This window comes from Papilio xuthus, unplaced genomic scaffold (genome assembly GCF_000836235.2).
Source record: "Papilio xuthus unplaced genomic scaffold, Pxut_1.1 DF826923.1, whole genome shotgun sequence".
NCBI lineage: Eukaryota > Metazoa > Arthropoda > Insecta > Lepidoptera > Papilionidae > Papilio > Papilio xuthus.
In genome coordinates, this window is record NW_013531726.1 from 5,530,487 (window position 1) to 5,547,403 (window position 16,917).

Sequence of the window (16,917 nt, forward strand, 5' to 3'; positions counted from 1 at the left end):
CGTATTTAATATTTCGTATGATTTATTCATTTTTGTTTTAATAAAAACATATTTTATTATCATTAATTAATTAATTAAAAATAATTACGAAATTAACTACACATACATATATTATACCAACGTTTGAATTTTAAGTCAATAGCCTAATGGTTAAGGGTACGTAATTCCGATCATGTGGTCGAGAATTCGAATCCCACCATTCGACTATTGTCGTAAACCAGAACAAGCCTAGAGCTTAGTTGGAATGGTAGAAGAAATATTAGTAAATTAACTTTTAAAAAATCTTCTATTATTTAAAGAAAATATTATGAGTTAAGTCAAATGAAAATGTTGCCTTTAACTCATCAAGACTACAAAACAATAAATGCAGTTTAAAAACTTATTTAATTAAAACTTTCCTTTATATCTAAAAGAATATATTTAATAAAAATTGTAGCATACTTTATATACGAGTATTTAACTTTATATTTGTTTCAGGAGTCAACTATCAACAGATGGGGTGACAATTGCAGCGCCATCTGAAGCCGGTCGTTGGTCACTATGGGCTCTATCGTTATCTAATCGAGGGCTGCGTTTCTCAGCACCTCGTACGATAAATGTGTTCCGTCCTATACAACTGGACTTTGCCTTACCACCTGTATTAAAAGTTGGGGAAACTGTCGAAGTTGATGTGAAGATTACAAATAACATAAATAATTGTATGGATGTAAGTATGGTCATGCAGATTTTTTTTTAATTTCTGTTGTCGCTTTGATGAAATTTATTATAGGTTTTAATAATTAAATTATTCTATTGATAACGTCATTAATATTACGTAAAATAAACCTTACTATCAGTGTAAATTAAGTTCAAAATTTAAATAACTACGTAATGAAACATTTTGAGAGTGAATTTTGTTGTTTAGATATTTTATAATAATAGTGACCTTTTTAAACTAAGCTACGAGAAATTTTCACTTAAGTTATTTATACTTACTGTGAGTTTCTAAGACCAAAATCTTCGTAACTGTAACCAGGATGACGATATGTTTTATATAGAGATTTTGGTCTCAGGAACCAAGGGTTAGTCAAATTACGTCTTCACTTGTTTCTACATTTCAAGCTCCATTAATGAACGTCAGAATAGTCGTTTGTTTCTATTCTCATCGCACCTGAAATACTGCGACTGTTATAACAAAGTTTATCCGACATCCGTACGCTTGCCAAATTAATTTATGGCTTTGAATGCACGAAACAGAAATAACAGCTATAACATTTATGTAAGGACCAGTCCTAAATAAATACATTTCTTGTGATTATTGTTCTGTGTACCGACACGTTGTAAGAATGTATTTTTATGTTTGGTTACACTGCTTTTTTTATATCATAAGGTGGCAAACAAGCGAACGGCTACATTAGATCGCTGAAATAACGAAGTGACCCATAGACATACGCAATTGCATATACGTTGCCTACCTTTAATCGACGGAGGAGAGGATGCACGGAAAGAAAACATTTCCATGCATCCTCTCATCAGGAAAGACCACTTCCACTTCCCATCCTTTCCTAATAAGAAAAAGTATAGGAAGGGAAAAGGGACTAAATTAGGCCTCCGGGACGCACACTAATTAGACGAAATGCGGACTTCCATTTGACTCTTGTCTATGATATTAAAAACTTGAGTCACTTTATATTTTACAACAAATAATGCGTTTCCTATCAACATATCATTTAGAGAATTTTAGGTTTACTTTAAAAATTACACAAAAAAAATGAGTAAAAACATTCATTTACGGAATTGTAGGCAAACTAGAGATATTTAGTAGAAATCAATACAAAAATTACTGTTTACTTGTTAGGTTAAATTTATACAAAATTATCAGGAAAGAAGAAAAATATTTCATTCACAAAATACAACCAACAACCTTTAGCTTAGTCTTATATAATTCACGTTTCCAGAAACGTGTTTCTTTTATATTTTTTTCTTAGTAGTTTGGAGGCAAAGTGGAGCGTACGAAGCGAAGATAATACGCGCCCTGTTTGGCTTTGATCTCCATCGATAAACTTTAACGAGAGAGCAACCTATTCAATGTCATCATAAAATATGTCTTATAAAAATTACAAAAGAATAATGTATTGTTACATTTTACTTATGTTTTTTAAAGCTGAATAATTCAAATAGAAATTTATAACTCTGTCTACGTGTTAGGACAAAAAAGACTTGCTTGATTGTTGTTAAATTTAAATATTACATCATAAAACTGTATAAGAACATAACCTGACATCTAGCTATGTGATAGTGCCACCGTCGAGACCAGAACATAGGCCTTTTCGAAGTAGTATTCGTTCCTGTCTCTCTCTTCTTTTCTTTCTTTCTCTGCGCATCCAGCGACTTTATGTCTGTATTATGAAAAACAATATTCGACGTTTTAACGAAACTCACACACGGTTACCCTATTAAGTCGCGGGCACGGTCGGCGGTAGCAATATGTTTGCGATCGATGTCTCTCATCGAATCCCGATTAGGGATTGCCGGGATCAGCGCGGGTTTCGGCGGCGCAAATGGGCCGATTAGGCAATCTATACCGGTTTAACGATTCAAACTCGCATCAGTGTAACCCGTGCATTGTTTTCCATGGTTATCGTTATGTTTTAGGGTTCACTTATCCTGTATAATATTATTTTGATACTTTAATATCACTTAGCCTTTGTTTACTAAGTTGTAAGTATAAAGTGTTTTCTTTATTGACAAACAGATCATTAGATAATCTTGTTTTACTTCTTAGTAATATTATAAATGCGAATGTTTGAATGGATGTTTGTTAGAAGGTATCTATAGAACGGTTCGACGAATTTCGATGGAGTTTGGTATGGTTGTAGAACATAGTCTGGCAGAAGACATAGGCTACTATTTTTTTTTATTAAATAAAATGCAAGGATGCGCTTAATAAAGTTAATGTATACAATAAAGCTGATAACATTACATTACAGATTATTTGAGTATAAAAATTTGCGTTAGTTAATATTTTGCTATACAATGGTGGTACTGAAATTTGTTTTCTCGGTTATTGATGTTTATCATCATCATCAGCTCACTATACGTCCCCACTGAGGGGCTCGGAGCCTACTCTAAGTTACGGGTGACTAGTCCGTAGTCAACCACACATATCTTTGAATTTCTTCTCAGATATGTGCAGGTTGCATCACGATGTTTTTCTTCAACGTAAGAACGTCGAATAAATGTACATATGTAAATCGGAAATCGAAAAACACATTGGTACATGGTGGGATTCGGACCCAGGACCTGCAGATTGCAAGTCAAGTGCTTGGCCCCTGAGCCACCGACGCTCGCATTGATGTTTATATAGCATTGTAATGGTTCTGATTTTCATGAGTAATCCCTGAAAGCAGTACCGTGAATTTTATTCGGGTAAACCGCAGTTTTATATGTTACCAATAGACCGCACCAAATGTTACTGCCACATAAATGACACATTTGTACTCACCGCACGCAAACCGCGCCAAACGACCGACCAAAGACCAAATCTATACATATAAATAAAATTGGAGTGTCTGTTTGTAATATTGATATTACCGTTTTTTACTACATGTATATGAATATATTTACGGTGCATACCATAATAACTTTATTTACAATTGTCTGTCTGTCTGTTTGTTAAGGCTAATCTCTGAAATAGGTGGACCGATTTTGACGGGACTTTTATTTGCAGGTAGCTGATGTAATAATAAGTAACTTAGGCTACGTGTATATTATAAAAATATTCTTTTTAGGGTTCCGTACCTCATAGGAAAAAAACGGATCTCTTATAGGATCACTTCGTTGTCTGTCCGTCTGTCTGTCAAGAACCTTTTTTTAGATAAATAAACTGGTGTTCCAGTTACTGTACAGTACCGCGCCAAGCTCAAACATAGTATTTCACGGGAACGAAGTCGCGGGCACAGCTAGTATATAATACCAACAGATACGAGCGTCACGTTGAAAGCTAATTACCGCTGTTTGCGTCAACTGCACGAATGTTTGTACATTCCTATTGGTTCCTGGACGTTAATTCGCACTTTATTGCGCTACATTTTGTTGTCACGCCTGCGGCTACTCGGCCTTTGGAAGTTTCACAGAATCTATTCAACCTTTATTTATTACTTTTATTTATTTTCCACACAATTTACAAACATTATAGTCACTTAGCCAGCCAGTTATTACAATGTTGATATTGTTTTTAACAATTTCTTTTTAATAAAAACCTTTTGATTAAAAAAAATCAAAATCGGAGCACCAGGGGTGGAGTTACGCGGTAACATACATAAAGAATACGGACTTATTAATAACGTCCTTCATTTTGAAGTCGGCTATAATTAAAAATAGAAGTATCAAATTTCTAAGCTAAGACTGTAAGCTATTCTTTGGTTTATTTCCACTAAGCGTAATCTTCTTGAAAAGTTTTTATCCGACACCATTATGTTGCGTGGAATAAAATTCTCTGACGTATGCATCTCTGCAGTGCAGTACGCCTCCTGCACTTACATTGAACGCTTCTCTTGTTACATTAACAACTTTATTCACGTTTCCTTTCTTTCCTTGAGCTTTGATTAATTGAAAAAAATGTAATGAATGTTAAATAATGTACGATTATAATCAATTTAAATTAAATTTTTTACATTAATTAGATAAATGCAAATCAATTAAGAGAATAGTTTCAATTAAGGCATTTGGAGAAAAGAACGAGGATTGCTATATAAAATAAAATTGTAATTCTTTACTCTCATATTGTTTCACCCCTTAGTACATTTAATCTATATATAAATACATATAAGAAATTCGTGTTAGTTACACTATTTATAACTCAAGAACGGCTTTAACGATATAGCTGAAAATTGGTGAGGTGGTAGCATAGAGCCAGGAGACGGTCATAGTGTACTATTTATTCATTTTTTTTTCGAATTTATGCCTTGAAGAGCTGTTTTTTATTTAACTTACTTAATATTATAAATGCAAATGTTTAGATGGATGTGATGTGGATGGATGGATGGGTGTTTGAAAATATCTCTAAAACGGCTGAACGGATCTCGATTAAATTTGGCATACGTATAGAACATAGTCTGAAAGAACACACACTACACAGTTAATCTAGGCTACACTAATTAAGTTTTTTTATATATCCACGCGGACGGAGTCGCGGGCGACAGCTAGTATTTTATACTTTACAAGCTTACAATATTGTAATTACTATAATAACCAAGTATTGAACTAAAACAGAACAGAAATATACTTCTTCAAGAATATTATATCCATAAAATATATCCAATCCATTATCCATAGCAGAAATTCCACTCGACAATAATAATATAGTATCGGTTTCTGTGTCAATAAACTGCGGACGTGTATCAACAGTGACTCCATCTAAGAAACATTATTGACTAACACAACATTGGAGAGATTGCTTCCAAGTATCATAACACGAAAGTATAACTTTCACAATTTTATGTACTCATAAAGTAAAGTGATAAATCGTTGTATATCGAACAATACGGATTACTTAAGATACGTCGACATAAACTCCATTTGCAAGCGTAAAGTTATACGAATATAGATTACTAACTGTCGTACGCAACTCCATCCGTGCGGAATTAAAAAAACCTTAATTAGTAGCCTATGTGTTCTTCCAGACTATGTTCTATATCTGTGCCAAATTTCATAAAAATCAGTAGTATTGTTCCATGTATACCGCCAAACAAACATCTATCCATCCATCTATCCATCCATCGAAACATTCGCATTTATAATATTAGTAAAACTAGTATAAAAATAAAAGTATGAGTATTTATATGAATTACTTTTATATGACCATAATAAGAGTGGTCACTAAATTAGCGACGAGCGGGGCGACGCGACATTATATGTAAACAAAAGTACTCCGCTCCCGCTCATGCGCGTCACTGTACTGTACTATAATTTTGATAACATCGCCCTCCATCGCGCCGCCTCGTTACTCGCCGTGGGCACGAGGCCTTACACACTTACACGCATACGTAAGTCGTGTGTAAACTAAGCACAAACTGTATAGGTCTTTACACAAATCTGTATTTATTTAAGGTGACCGCTCTACTGGCATTGAGCGCTGGCGCGGCTTTCGCGAGTACGGGAGCTCTATATGTGACTGAGCGACTGCGTCTCGGTCCACGCGGCGGTACTCAGCTGGTGGTTAGAGTCGCTGTTAATACGCCGGGAAGGAAGAATATTACAGGTAACATTTGCTTATTTCATCAGACTAGATCAGACCACTACTGGATGTATTCGAGTTATTGATGCGATTGTTTGGGCATTTTCGGATTAACTAAGGAAGAGGATAATGAAGAGATTTTAAGCAATTATTTATTAATCAAACGGTGACACGAGTTGGTGTGTCAACTTGACCAATGAGTAGAACCAATTCTGAGATAGAACCAGGAAAAAATATTTTACAATGTATTTGTAATCTTAAAAGGTTTTGAGATACTTTCAAACATTTCAATAAACTTACAAACTATTTAGAAGTTTAAAATAATTGTAAACAACACTTAAAAAAATGATTCGAAGCGCAATCCTTGTAGCAAATTATTTTAATTAAGTTCCGAAGCAGTCTCGACTTTAGTTTGTTTTATTGTAGAACTAACTGTCGCCCGCGACTCCATCCGCGCGGAATTACAAAAAACTCTTAATGAGTAGTCTTTGTGTTCTTCCAGACTATTTTCTATATATCTGATAAATTTTATCAAGATCCGGTGATCCGTTACAGAGACACCTTCAATCAAACATCCATTCATCCATCTATCCATCCATATAAACATTCACATTTATAATATTAGTATTAGAATGATTGACGCATCCTAAGGTTTTTAGCTTTTATATGAAAATTTAAGGCACAAAGTTTATTTTAAAACTCGATTTAGATTAATCGAATAACATCAAAATGTAAAACTTCTAAGTTCTATAAATATCAACACATATGATGGACATAGTTACTTTCAGTTGCATCCAATCTTATTAAAAACTTTCTAAGATATATTGTTATTTATAATCAGTTTTCCGAAGTACTGTTCTAGTTTGGTTTAACAATCTCAGCGTTAACTTATCACCAAGAAGTTTGTTCAAACTCTTGCACGCTACGAAGTTTGTTACTCAAATTATATCATTAACGTTGCTTGATTAATGACTCTTATATTTTAATAAAATATAACTACAATACTGAAAGTAATTTCTACATTTTATATTTTTACTAGCGGTCACCCTTGACTCTATTCGCGCGGAATTAAAAAAAAAAACATAGCAGCTTAAGTGTACTTTCAGACTATGTTTTAATAAATTATTCAAACTTTCGTGAGACATTATACTAAACTGATATAAAAACGGCTAAACACTCACGTATATTCGTTCGGTGGCGGCACCGACTAGTTTCGGGGCCCTTCATCAGGATGAGTGGTACTGGTATTATTTCGCGGACGCGGCCTGTCGCTCACTTCAGTGAGGGGCCCCCGATGGGCTCGAAACTCGGTGAGTGTTTAGCCGTTTTTATATCAGTTTATGTTCTAACAGTATGTCAAATTTAATCGAGATCCGTTCAGCCCTTCTGGAGATACCTTCAAAAAAAGAACCATCCATTTATCTAAACATTCGCATTTATTATATTTAAAAAAGGAAAACAAATATAACATATCGTTAAATTCTCCTTTAAAACAAATAGCTATCTCTGTTTTGTTCAAATGAAAGACAGGGAGGACGATATATTTTATACATACATTTTGATTATACGGTTACTATTTTAAAAGATTTTACTTACAAAAATATTAACTTGTACGTCTAATCAATAATTTACCAACAACATCAATTTAGTCTAAATTTACGTATATTAAGGTATACAAATTAATACAAGCATGCTAACAAGCTAGTCAAATTGATGGCGGAGTCGCAAATTAACATTTAAATTGAACTCGGGTGGGAACAATCGCATCAATGACGTGAGTTCCTGTATTATGTAGATGGCTTCACTATGATAACGTAAACCCATTTTCCAAATATCCAATCGTATACCAGCATTTCAAATGTCCTTGTTAGGATTAAAATAGTTTCATTTAGTTTCTAATTCGAAAGGAAATCAAAAATTGTTCATATAATGACTTAGATTCAGATTCGATTGTTTTATTCAGATTAAATCAGACAAGAATCGTATTTACGATTTGATTTTATAGATCTAATAATTTAGTTATAACCCTCAAGTTATATTATTTTAAAAGTAATAACAAAAAAATTAAAAACTTGACAAAAAAAAACTCAATGAAAAGTCGACGAAGACTTGAAAGACTTAAGTATAAAGATTCTTGTTTGTGATTTAACTCATAATCCGCGTATACACTTCTTGGTTGACACAGGAAGCTGCTGTAAGTCGTAAGAAAGTAATATAAATCTCGACATTACCAAAGCGTTATACTGATATAAAAGTTTTATAAGACTCGAAATTATTGTATCGATTTATGATTGGAAATTGTCTATAGATATATTTATAATCATTCGTTATTTTTTAGTATCAGTAAATAATAAAACAAAAAGAAATAACTATCGTTAAATACTCGTATTCGTCTTTCCTATCTTTTATCTTATAAGAAAAGGTTGGGAAGGTGATATATTCTGTTTTAGCAAAATCAAATGGCCGCTTGTTCATATACCTACATCCTTACTATCTTACTTCTTACTTCTTACTAATATTTTAAATGCGAATGTTTGGAAGGATAGATTAATAGATGTCTTCAAAACGGCTGAACGGATATTGATGAAATTTGGCATACATTTAGAACGTAATCTGGAAGAACACGTAGGCTACTTATTAATATTTTTTTATTCGGCGCGTACAGAGTTTCGAGCATAAGCTACTTAACTATAAAATACTTTCTTAAATATTTCCTTATGTTATATTTCAGTTGAAGTAACTGGATACAGTGCGGACAATTGTTCCGTTTCTTACACATCATTTAACAACGAGACGTTGGTCGGCTCAGTGATAAGATCGGCGAGTGTGCTTGTGCTGCCTGAAGGATTGCACAGAAGTGACACTCAGAGTGCATACTTTTGTGCTAATGGTAAGTTTTAACACGAACTTTAAGATAGCGTCTTCAGTATTTGTATGACTGTTGTGTTAAATATAATTTTTGTTTTTTTATTTATGTACTTAATACTACAACTAAATGAGCTCATGATACAAGGCTTAAATAAATAAAAATTATCTCTTTAACTTCAACAATTGTAAAGGATTTTTCTTCAAATTGACCAAAAAAAAAATTACCTATTCGTAGGAAACGTTGGAATCATAAACTTGATTTGGAAATGAATAGACTAATATTTTTTTTGGTAAAATAATGTTACCTTAGATGTCCTTTTAGTTTTCACTATAACGCTTTATTTATATCTTTCAGAACATCTCGCGGTATCGTCCCTTGGCTCTTGGGAATGGCAGTGGGTGGCAGCGCCGCGCAACCGAGCTGGTTTGGTTCTGGAACTACGGGCGAAGGGTGCTGCTCATGTCGCACTTTCTTCTATACGAGAACCCTCAGACGATATGTACAGAGTCGTGTTCGAGAGGTCCCGCGTTTGGATCGCTAAAGGGAAACATGGTAATTACGTAGAAGACATACTAGATAAAGCAAATAGAAAAGCTATTGTTGTTTATATAGTGGACCAGTTTTTTAATTGGATTCACAATCTTTGCGGACAACACACAATAATGATTTAAGTTTGATTTTGAGACACATTTTTATCATCCAGAAGTAATTCCTTTCACTTTGTTTTGATCACAGCTTTCCTTAATTAAATAATTAGAAGCCAAATTATAAAGAAAGTTATTTTTATGCTCTTTCCTGTCTGCAGTCTTTCAAAGCAAAAACAATTTATATATAATATTATTTATGACCAGTTTTCATCATTTCTTATATTGGGACGATGTCGTTTATTCCAGGGTACGACGTGCATTTAGCCAGCGCGGAACAAACGGGCAACGACGACGAATGTTCTGGTGCGGAGTCGTGGTGCGCGTGGTGGGTGTGGTGGGAGGGCGGTCGACTATCGGTTGGTCGTGGCGCAGCACCGGCAGAAAGGAGACTCCTAGTCTGGCCTCTGACTCCTGATATGAGAATCAACTATGTAGGGTTTAGCGCATTGTGGGGAGAAAAGGCGGACTTCAGGTAAAAAATGAAATTCAATTTTTAAATAAAAAAGGATATCACTGCTCTCTCTTTGAGCCAATTAAGAAACAACATTAACAAATATGGCCTTTGATACATCCGAAGCACGCATTGCTGAAAATTGCCTAGCATCAAATAAATTGTATTCTTTTTGGCATTAATAAACTCTACATAATATTTGAAATAATAATTTAATTGATTTTTTTCGACAGAATTTGGAATTTTAATGAAGAAGCCGGCTTCTCCCAAGTTCTCGAACTCGGTCTTCCTCACGGCGTTGTACCAGGATCCGCGAGCGGCACTCTCCTCGTGTCAGGAGGTCTTCATCTACCTTTGTACAGTCTGCTTACGGATTCCGCTGACCAATGGGCTGCAGTGTGGAGAGACTCTCAGCTGTCTGCAGCATCAGCTAGTCTAGCACCGCTGTTAGCTTTAGAGCACATTCCACACTTGGTAGAAGACAATGAGCGAGAGAAAATTTTAAAGAAATTGCCAGAACAGGTAAATAATGAAAATACACTACATGCAATAATTTTTGAAAAGATTTATTTAAAATTCATACTGATACCTTCCTTTTGTTTTCAGGTTCAGATTTTACTATCATTTCGTAAAAGTGACAATTCTTTTAGCGACCATCCAGCAATGAGTAGTCACTTATCTACAATCAAAATGTTAGAAATCTTAACAAAAATTCAATCTTACTACCCAGTGGATCCCAATTTACTGCAATCCATTAAGAAATGGATTCAAATGCGACAAGAAGCTGATGGATCGTTTTCACCTTTAGCGGCTGATAAAGAAGTGGATTATTATCCATTGGATATGAAGAAAAATAATGGCACAGAAACTGAAGTTAATGAATATTATTATTATGATAAAGATGGAAATATGACAGACGAGGAAATAGAAAGCGAAAGGAAAGTTGAAATAACAGCTGAAACTTTAGCAGCGTTGCTTGAAGTCGGAATTGAAAATGAGGTATTGAACACTGTTGAGTTTTTTACTGTACCCTTAAGTTAAGTTAAACGACAGACTGGTCTAAGTCATAACAATTTCATCTAATAATTATAAATCTAAATTGGATGGATGTTTTGAAGAAGGTTTCAGAATGGCTGAATAGATCTCGCTAAAATTTGGCATAGCCTGGATAACATATAGAATAGTAATTAAGTATTATTTCATGATGAATGGACGGAGTCTTGGGTGGCAGCTAGTTATTTTTGCTTAGTAAAGAAAGTTTTCAATTTTTCTTTTAGTTCGATGTTACCGTTGCAAAGAAAAGTCAAGCCTATTTGGAAAAGAACATCTACAATCTAACATCACCGGCTGCTCTTGCTGCTACAGTCCTAGCCCTCGTACTTGCAAGGTAATAACATGATCTTTAATATTTGTAACTGAACACACCTAGCTATTTAATTTATTTTCATAGCATAAGAAACTAAGAATATAGACAGTCGATTGAAAAGTTAAAATTAATTTATAAAAGTTGCTTTCGCATAATGCCAATTAGGCATAATAGATGGCGATGTTATAAAAATCTTATAAATGAACTTTTTATATCAGGAGTCCGATTGTTCCTGAAGCTCTAACAATATTAAGAAATGCTTCAACTACTGAGGAAGGCGAGTTCGGATGGCCAGCTCCGAGAAAAGATGCTGCAGATTGGCTTCTAGAAGAGACATCTAGAAATATAAAAACTACATCGTACGGTAAGATTTAATCCTTTACTAAAAAAACTGTTAGATGATATTTTTTCAAAGATATGGTGGGATAGTTTTTGAATATGTTAGACAATCCTTATCACTTTTATAAATACGTATTTTTACAGAGGCTGTAACTATGGAACAATACGTAGCTGGTGTAAGAGTGTTGCTGGCAGCGTGCGCTCGCGGAGCTCTAGCTGAAGGCGAGGCGGCTGCCCGATTCTTGTACTACAGAGCGTCGACATTGCAGCGTCACCCGAGCCTTGCATATAGCGCTACTAAAGCTGCAGCCCAGTACGCCGCATTGGCTCATGACAGGTGAATAAAATATACAATTTTGACATATTTTAATTAAAGACAACACTTTAAAATAATTGTTTTATAACCCTTGTACTTTCAGACATAGAGCGTTAACTGTATCTTTAGCAACAGCTGGTATGGAATTAACTGACACATTGGAGCTACGAGCTAAAACACCACCTCGGCCACTACAGCTGCCTGGTTTACCGACTAAAGTTTTTGTCTATGCCACCGGCGCTGGCTGCGCTACTGTTCAGGTGAATATTTGTCTGATCAAAGCTTTGTTATTCATTTCATAAGGTATTTGTTTAGACTATCATTTGTTTATAAATATCCTTTTCTTCCAGGGAACAATATCGTACTCTACTTATACTCCTAAAGCTGAAAATGCTCTGTTGAATATTCAAGCTGCTATCATCGAAGAAATTCATCCAGAAAGGAGTAGCATAGAGGACCTGCAAGGAAATCTACCGACATTAATTATCAAGACATGTTTCAAGTAAGTTCTAGTATTTATCCTTTTGACAATCTGTGTTTGATTGCTTTTGCTGCTTTCGGTATAAATGCTTTGTTTTGTATTTTTCAACATCGCATTTCAAAAGTCTACTGATATTCATATTTCATAAATCATGATTTCTGGTAATATCAGCGAGCGATAGAATGATTGACGTATGTTTAAGGTAAGATATAATTAAAACACTGTCTATGGTTTTTATGGTTAGACCCAAAAAAGTTTCTCGCTCAAAATAGATTTATGAAACTTAGAATGTTATTCTGGTAATGTGTAATTTAGTTGTTGCTATTTTTAGGTGGAAAGGAAAAGAGCGTTCCGGTATATTACGTCTAGAGTCGTCGCTCTTCTCCGGGTATGAGTTGCACTCCGTCAATCCTGTGGTGCTAGATGGTGCAACGTTTGCAGACCTGCATTATGGCTCTCGAGGGGAATCCGTGTGGTTTGTCTTCGCCAATGTAAGTGTTAAATATGATATAAAAAATAAAATAAAAACAGAATATTTAAGCTATATGACACTTCCAGTACTACGAAATAGAAAAAAAATAACATCTAATATAACATTGACATATCAATAGGAAGGATTTTATTAAACGTACTGAGTAAGTGATACTAATATGATTGCAGCAAACTCTAATATCTTATCTTATGCTTTATTTTGCATGTTACAGATCAGTTCAACTTGCCCTGTTTGTGTAACCTACGAAGCTCGGTCAAACTTCATCATAACAAGCCTGCGACCTGCATTTGCAAAAATATATCCTTCAACACGTCCAGATTTAGCTGTCGAAACATTCTTCCATGCAAGACCTGGCAGTCCACTTCTTCGGGGCATCACTGATGATGACTTTATCACTTGGTTTGATAAAACTGAAATCGCAAGTCTAACGACTACAGCAAGTATTGATAACATCTGTGAATGCGGAAGAATATGCAGTAGAGATTATGAATTTAGAAAGCAAAATGAAACTAATCATACTCTACTTAATTTCAAAACAAATGACAGTCATGCTGAAATAATTGAAATTGTTACAGTCTCTGAATACAAGGATACCGAACGTACTACCATAACGTCACTAACAACATCACCAGCTACAACAATTAAACCGATTGTTAATGATTCCAACAGCTTAATGACGAATACAATAAGTAATTACTTAAACAAAACCAGTGATTCTTCAATAAAAAGTAATGATACTATTAATATAAATAATCAAACTCTTGATAATCACTTGAAACCGTTAATAGTTGGCACAAAGGAAGTAAATGCTAATAAACTACCAAAATATTTTCCCAAAAAAGAAGAAGCAAAGAAAAAAGTTTTGACAAGACGCAAAGGAACTCTTAAAGCTACTTACGGAGATAAACAAGAAAAATTCTTTATTAAGTCAAAAGACGAAAATACTAATAATGAAACACATCACGTGGACATCAAAATATTGAAAAAAAGTAATTCCTCCAAAATTCATATGAAAAATGAAATTAGCCATCTAAAAAATGTAACTGACTTTAAAGATGAGAACAATTCAACTTCAAAGGTTAATAATATTTTAACAATCAACAATTTTATCAAAAATGTAACTAACGATACAGGTTTTGCGCACAAAGAAACTACTGCCATACCTCATACAATTGCTGCAATAACAAAAAGTAATATACAGACAATGCATTATAAAACCAAAAAGCCAAAACCCGTTACACAAATTGTAAAACCTCGTATAAACATGAAATTGAATAACACAGATATTGACTTAAAAGAAAACAATAAAACATACGTAAAAATATCCAAAAATAAACCTAAACCAGCTGTCATTGAAAAAGCTGTAACAAAAACTTTGAAATCTATTAATAAAGAAATACACAAAATACCTCCAACACCAATATCTGAAACTTCTAAATCTTTAGCTGAAAATGTCAAGACCGACATAGCACCAGAAAATAAAGAAGGTTACGAAATTCTAGATAAAAACCATCTTTGGGAACTTCTTAAGGAAGGAAATGAAGCAGGAATAACAAAAATTGAAGGCAAACTACAAATAAATAACAGGTTAAATATTGTGTCAAATCTTACACAAAATGACAATCGTTCTTTATAAACATAACTGTTATGTAATTAGTAAGTTTAAAAGACTTCAGTGAATATTTTTATAACATTCTCTTATTAATTTTACCATTAATTAATAAAATTTATAGATAAGTATGTAAGTCGCAAATTTCCTATAAAACAACTAATTCGGCGATATTTATTAGAATGAAAAGCACTCATTGAATCAATACTTTAGATGGTAAATGAAGAAAGTGGTGTAAATAATTTTGGAGTAATTTCAATAGCCAAGCTGGTGACGAATGTGCTGTGACTTAATATTTGAATGTATCTTATTGCTCAAAGCCTCTAGTTAATTTAGATTACAACGGACACTTAATATAACATTAAAATTAGAAAATTGTCGTAGTTCAGAATGCCAAATTTAATATTAAGGGCTTTGTAGTTAAAAATTTAACATGAGAAATTTAGAAAGAACCGCCAGAAAGCAAAAATTAAAACTGACTGTGAATTAGAGCCCCTGCACATTAGAGACTTTCAGTTGCCCGATAGTTTGGTCTAGCATTACAAAGTGCGGGGTCTCTTAGATTCAAGAAAGTCTTTTATAAAGTGGTTGTAAATGTTCCACATAAGATTCCTTTAAAGTTACAATGTATTAACTACAATTACGTGTAAATACATTCTTAAAGTTGCCAAATTTAAATTATTAGATGGTCTTCTAATCCTATCCTATTCTATCCTTCTTAGTATTTAACCCTTTAGCATACTTATGAATTAGAACTTTTAGATTAACTTAATGCTAATTGCCCCCAGAATTTCCATCCGTCTATCGTCTTTTGTATAATGGTAGTCTTATTGTAGCTGTCTAGTTGTTTTACGTCTTTTCCTGAAATTGTAAATCATAGTATAAAACTTATTGATAATGATTAAAGTGGATTTTTTAAATAATCTAGTCAAATCGTGTTTAGCGTGAAAATCAATATTAGAGAAGATACAATGCTTAAGGTCATCTCCATACTTGGAATTTACAATTTCATTCCTTTCCTCATTATGTTTGTCTGTATAGAATTAGACCCTATAATTTATACGTATAAATAACTGTAAACTGTCTCTTCTTCACTTAAATATATTTCGATATTTCTTTTGGCAACTTTTTATGATATAATCATTTCATTTTTAATGTATTTTCACAAATACAATTATTGTTTATGATTAATGTAACTTTTATTCTTATTTTAAATAGTACATAAGTATTTAAATATAAATTAAGTGAACGGTTGTATAAACTAGGTGCTTATGCAGAAGATTCTTGTCAATTTGAAATGTAAAAACACGTCGCGTGTCACGATTTCTAAACAAATCAAGACAACCTATCTTTAGTATTTAAACAACCTTTGAAATATTTATGCTTACGATTTAAGCTAGCCGTTTATTTATATTGATGTACTGACAAAATAATTAATAGAATGGATAAATATACTAAGTAAAGAACAGAGATTTTTTTTATTCCCATAAGTAGAAGACTTAAAACAAAACAGTATATGAGAACACACAGTTGAAACTGAATAAGCGAGATATCTATAAGCGAGAGTCATTGTCTGGTCGCGGACGACCTTCATAAGCGTGAAACTCGGCTTCTACACATACCTCTATAAGCAAGATAAATATCTCGGTCCCTTGGTCTCTCGCTTATCCACGCTCGATTGTAGTTTTTTTTTTTTAAACCAGTAGTATAAAAAGACAACAACTAAGTGATATACAGATTGCAATATTCAATGCGAATTAAAGGAATAGTACACTACAGTTAACAGTGGTAGAGCCCGCTATAACGTCTTCGCACGAATTGGCCCTGCTCGCCCGGTGAAATACCACGACCACATAGAAGACAGGCGTGAAGTGGAAGCAATTCCGCGTTTCGTCTGATGAATGTGCGTCCCGGAGGCCTACTCTTTCTTGTAAGGAAAGGATGGGAAGTGGAAGTGGACTTTCCTCATTCGCTTCCTCTCCTCCGTCGATCAAAGGTAGGCAACGCATATGCAATTGCGTATGTCTATGGGCAACGGTCATCTCGCTTTTTCAGCGATTTCAGGTGGCTGCTCGCTCGTTTGTCACCCTCTGATATAAAAAAAAAACTACGGGCATTAAGTGATGTTA

The 16,917-nt window shown here is 33.9% G+C and overlaps 2 protein-coding genes across 2 annotated transcripts in view; both read left to right on the top strand.

The window, feature by feature from the left end:
- The window catches only part of LOC106122342 (C3 and PZP-like alpha-2-macroglobulin domain-containing protein 8), a 45,451-nt gene extending 36,333 nt beyond the window's left edge, over positions 1-9,118 (top strand). Inside the window, exons 9-11 of the mRNA XM_013318282.1 lie at positions 478-706; positions 6,091-6,241; positions 8,949-9,118. Coding sequence (XP_013173736.1) covers positions 478-706; positions 6,091-6,241; positions 8,949-9,118 — 550 coding nt within the window. The remainder of the gene's footprint in view (positions 1-477; positions 707-6,090; positions 6,242-8,948) is intronic.
- Positions 6,103-14,815, top strand: LOC106122415 (C3 and PZP-like alpha-2-macroglobulin domain-containing protein 8). Its single transcript, XM_013318360.1, has 13 exons — positions 6,103-6,241; positions 8,949-9,107; positions 9,441-9,638; positions 9,980-10,205; positions 10,418-10,706; positions 10,791-11,183; positions 11,462-11,571; positions 11,769-11,914; positions 12,034-12,226; positions 12,309-12,465; positions 12,556-12,707; positions 13,018-13,177; positions 13,391-14,815. The coding sequence occupies exons 3-13, from the start codon at positions 9,584-9,586 to the stop codon at positions 14,813-14,815; spliced, it is 3,306 nt and encodes a 1,101-aa protein (XP_013173814.1). The 5' UTR covers positions 6,103-6,241; positions 8,949-9,107; positions 9,441-9,583.
- Positions 14,816-16,917: the final 2,102 nt, after the last annotated feature.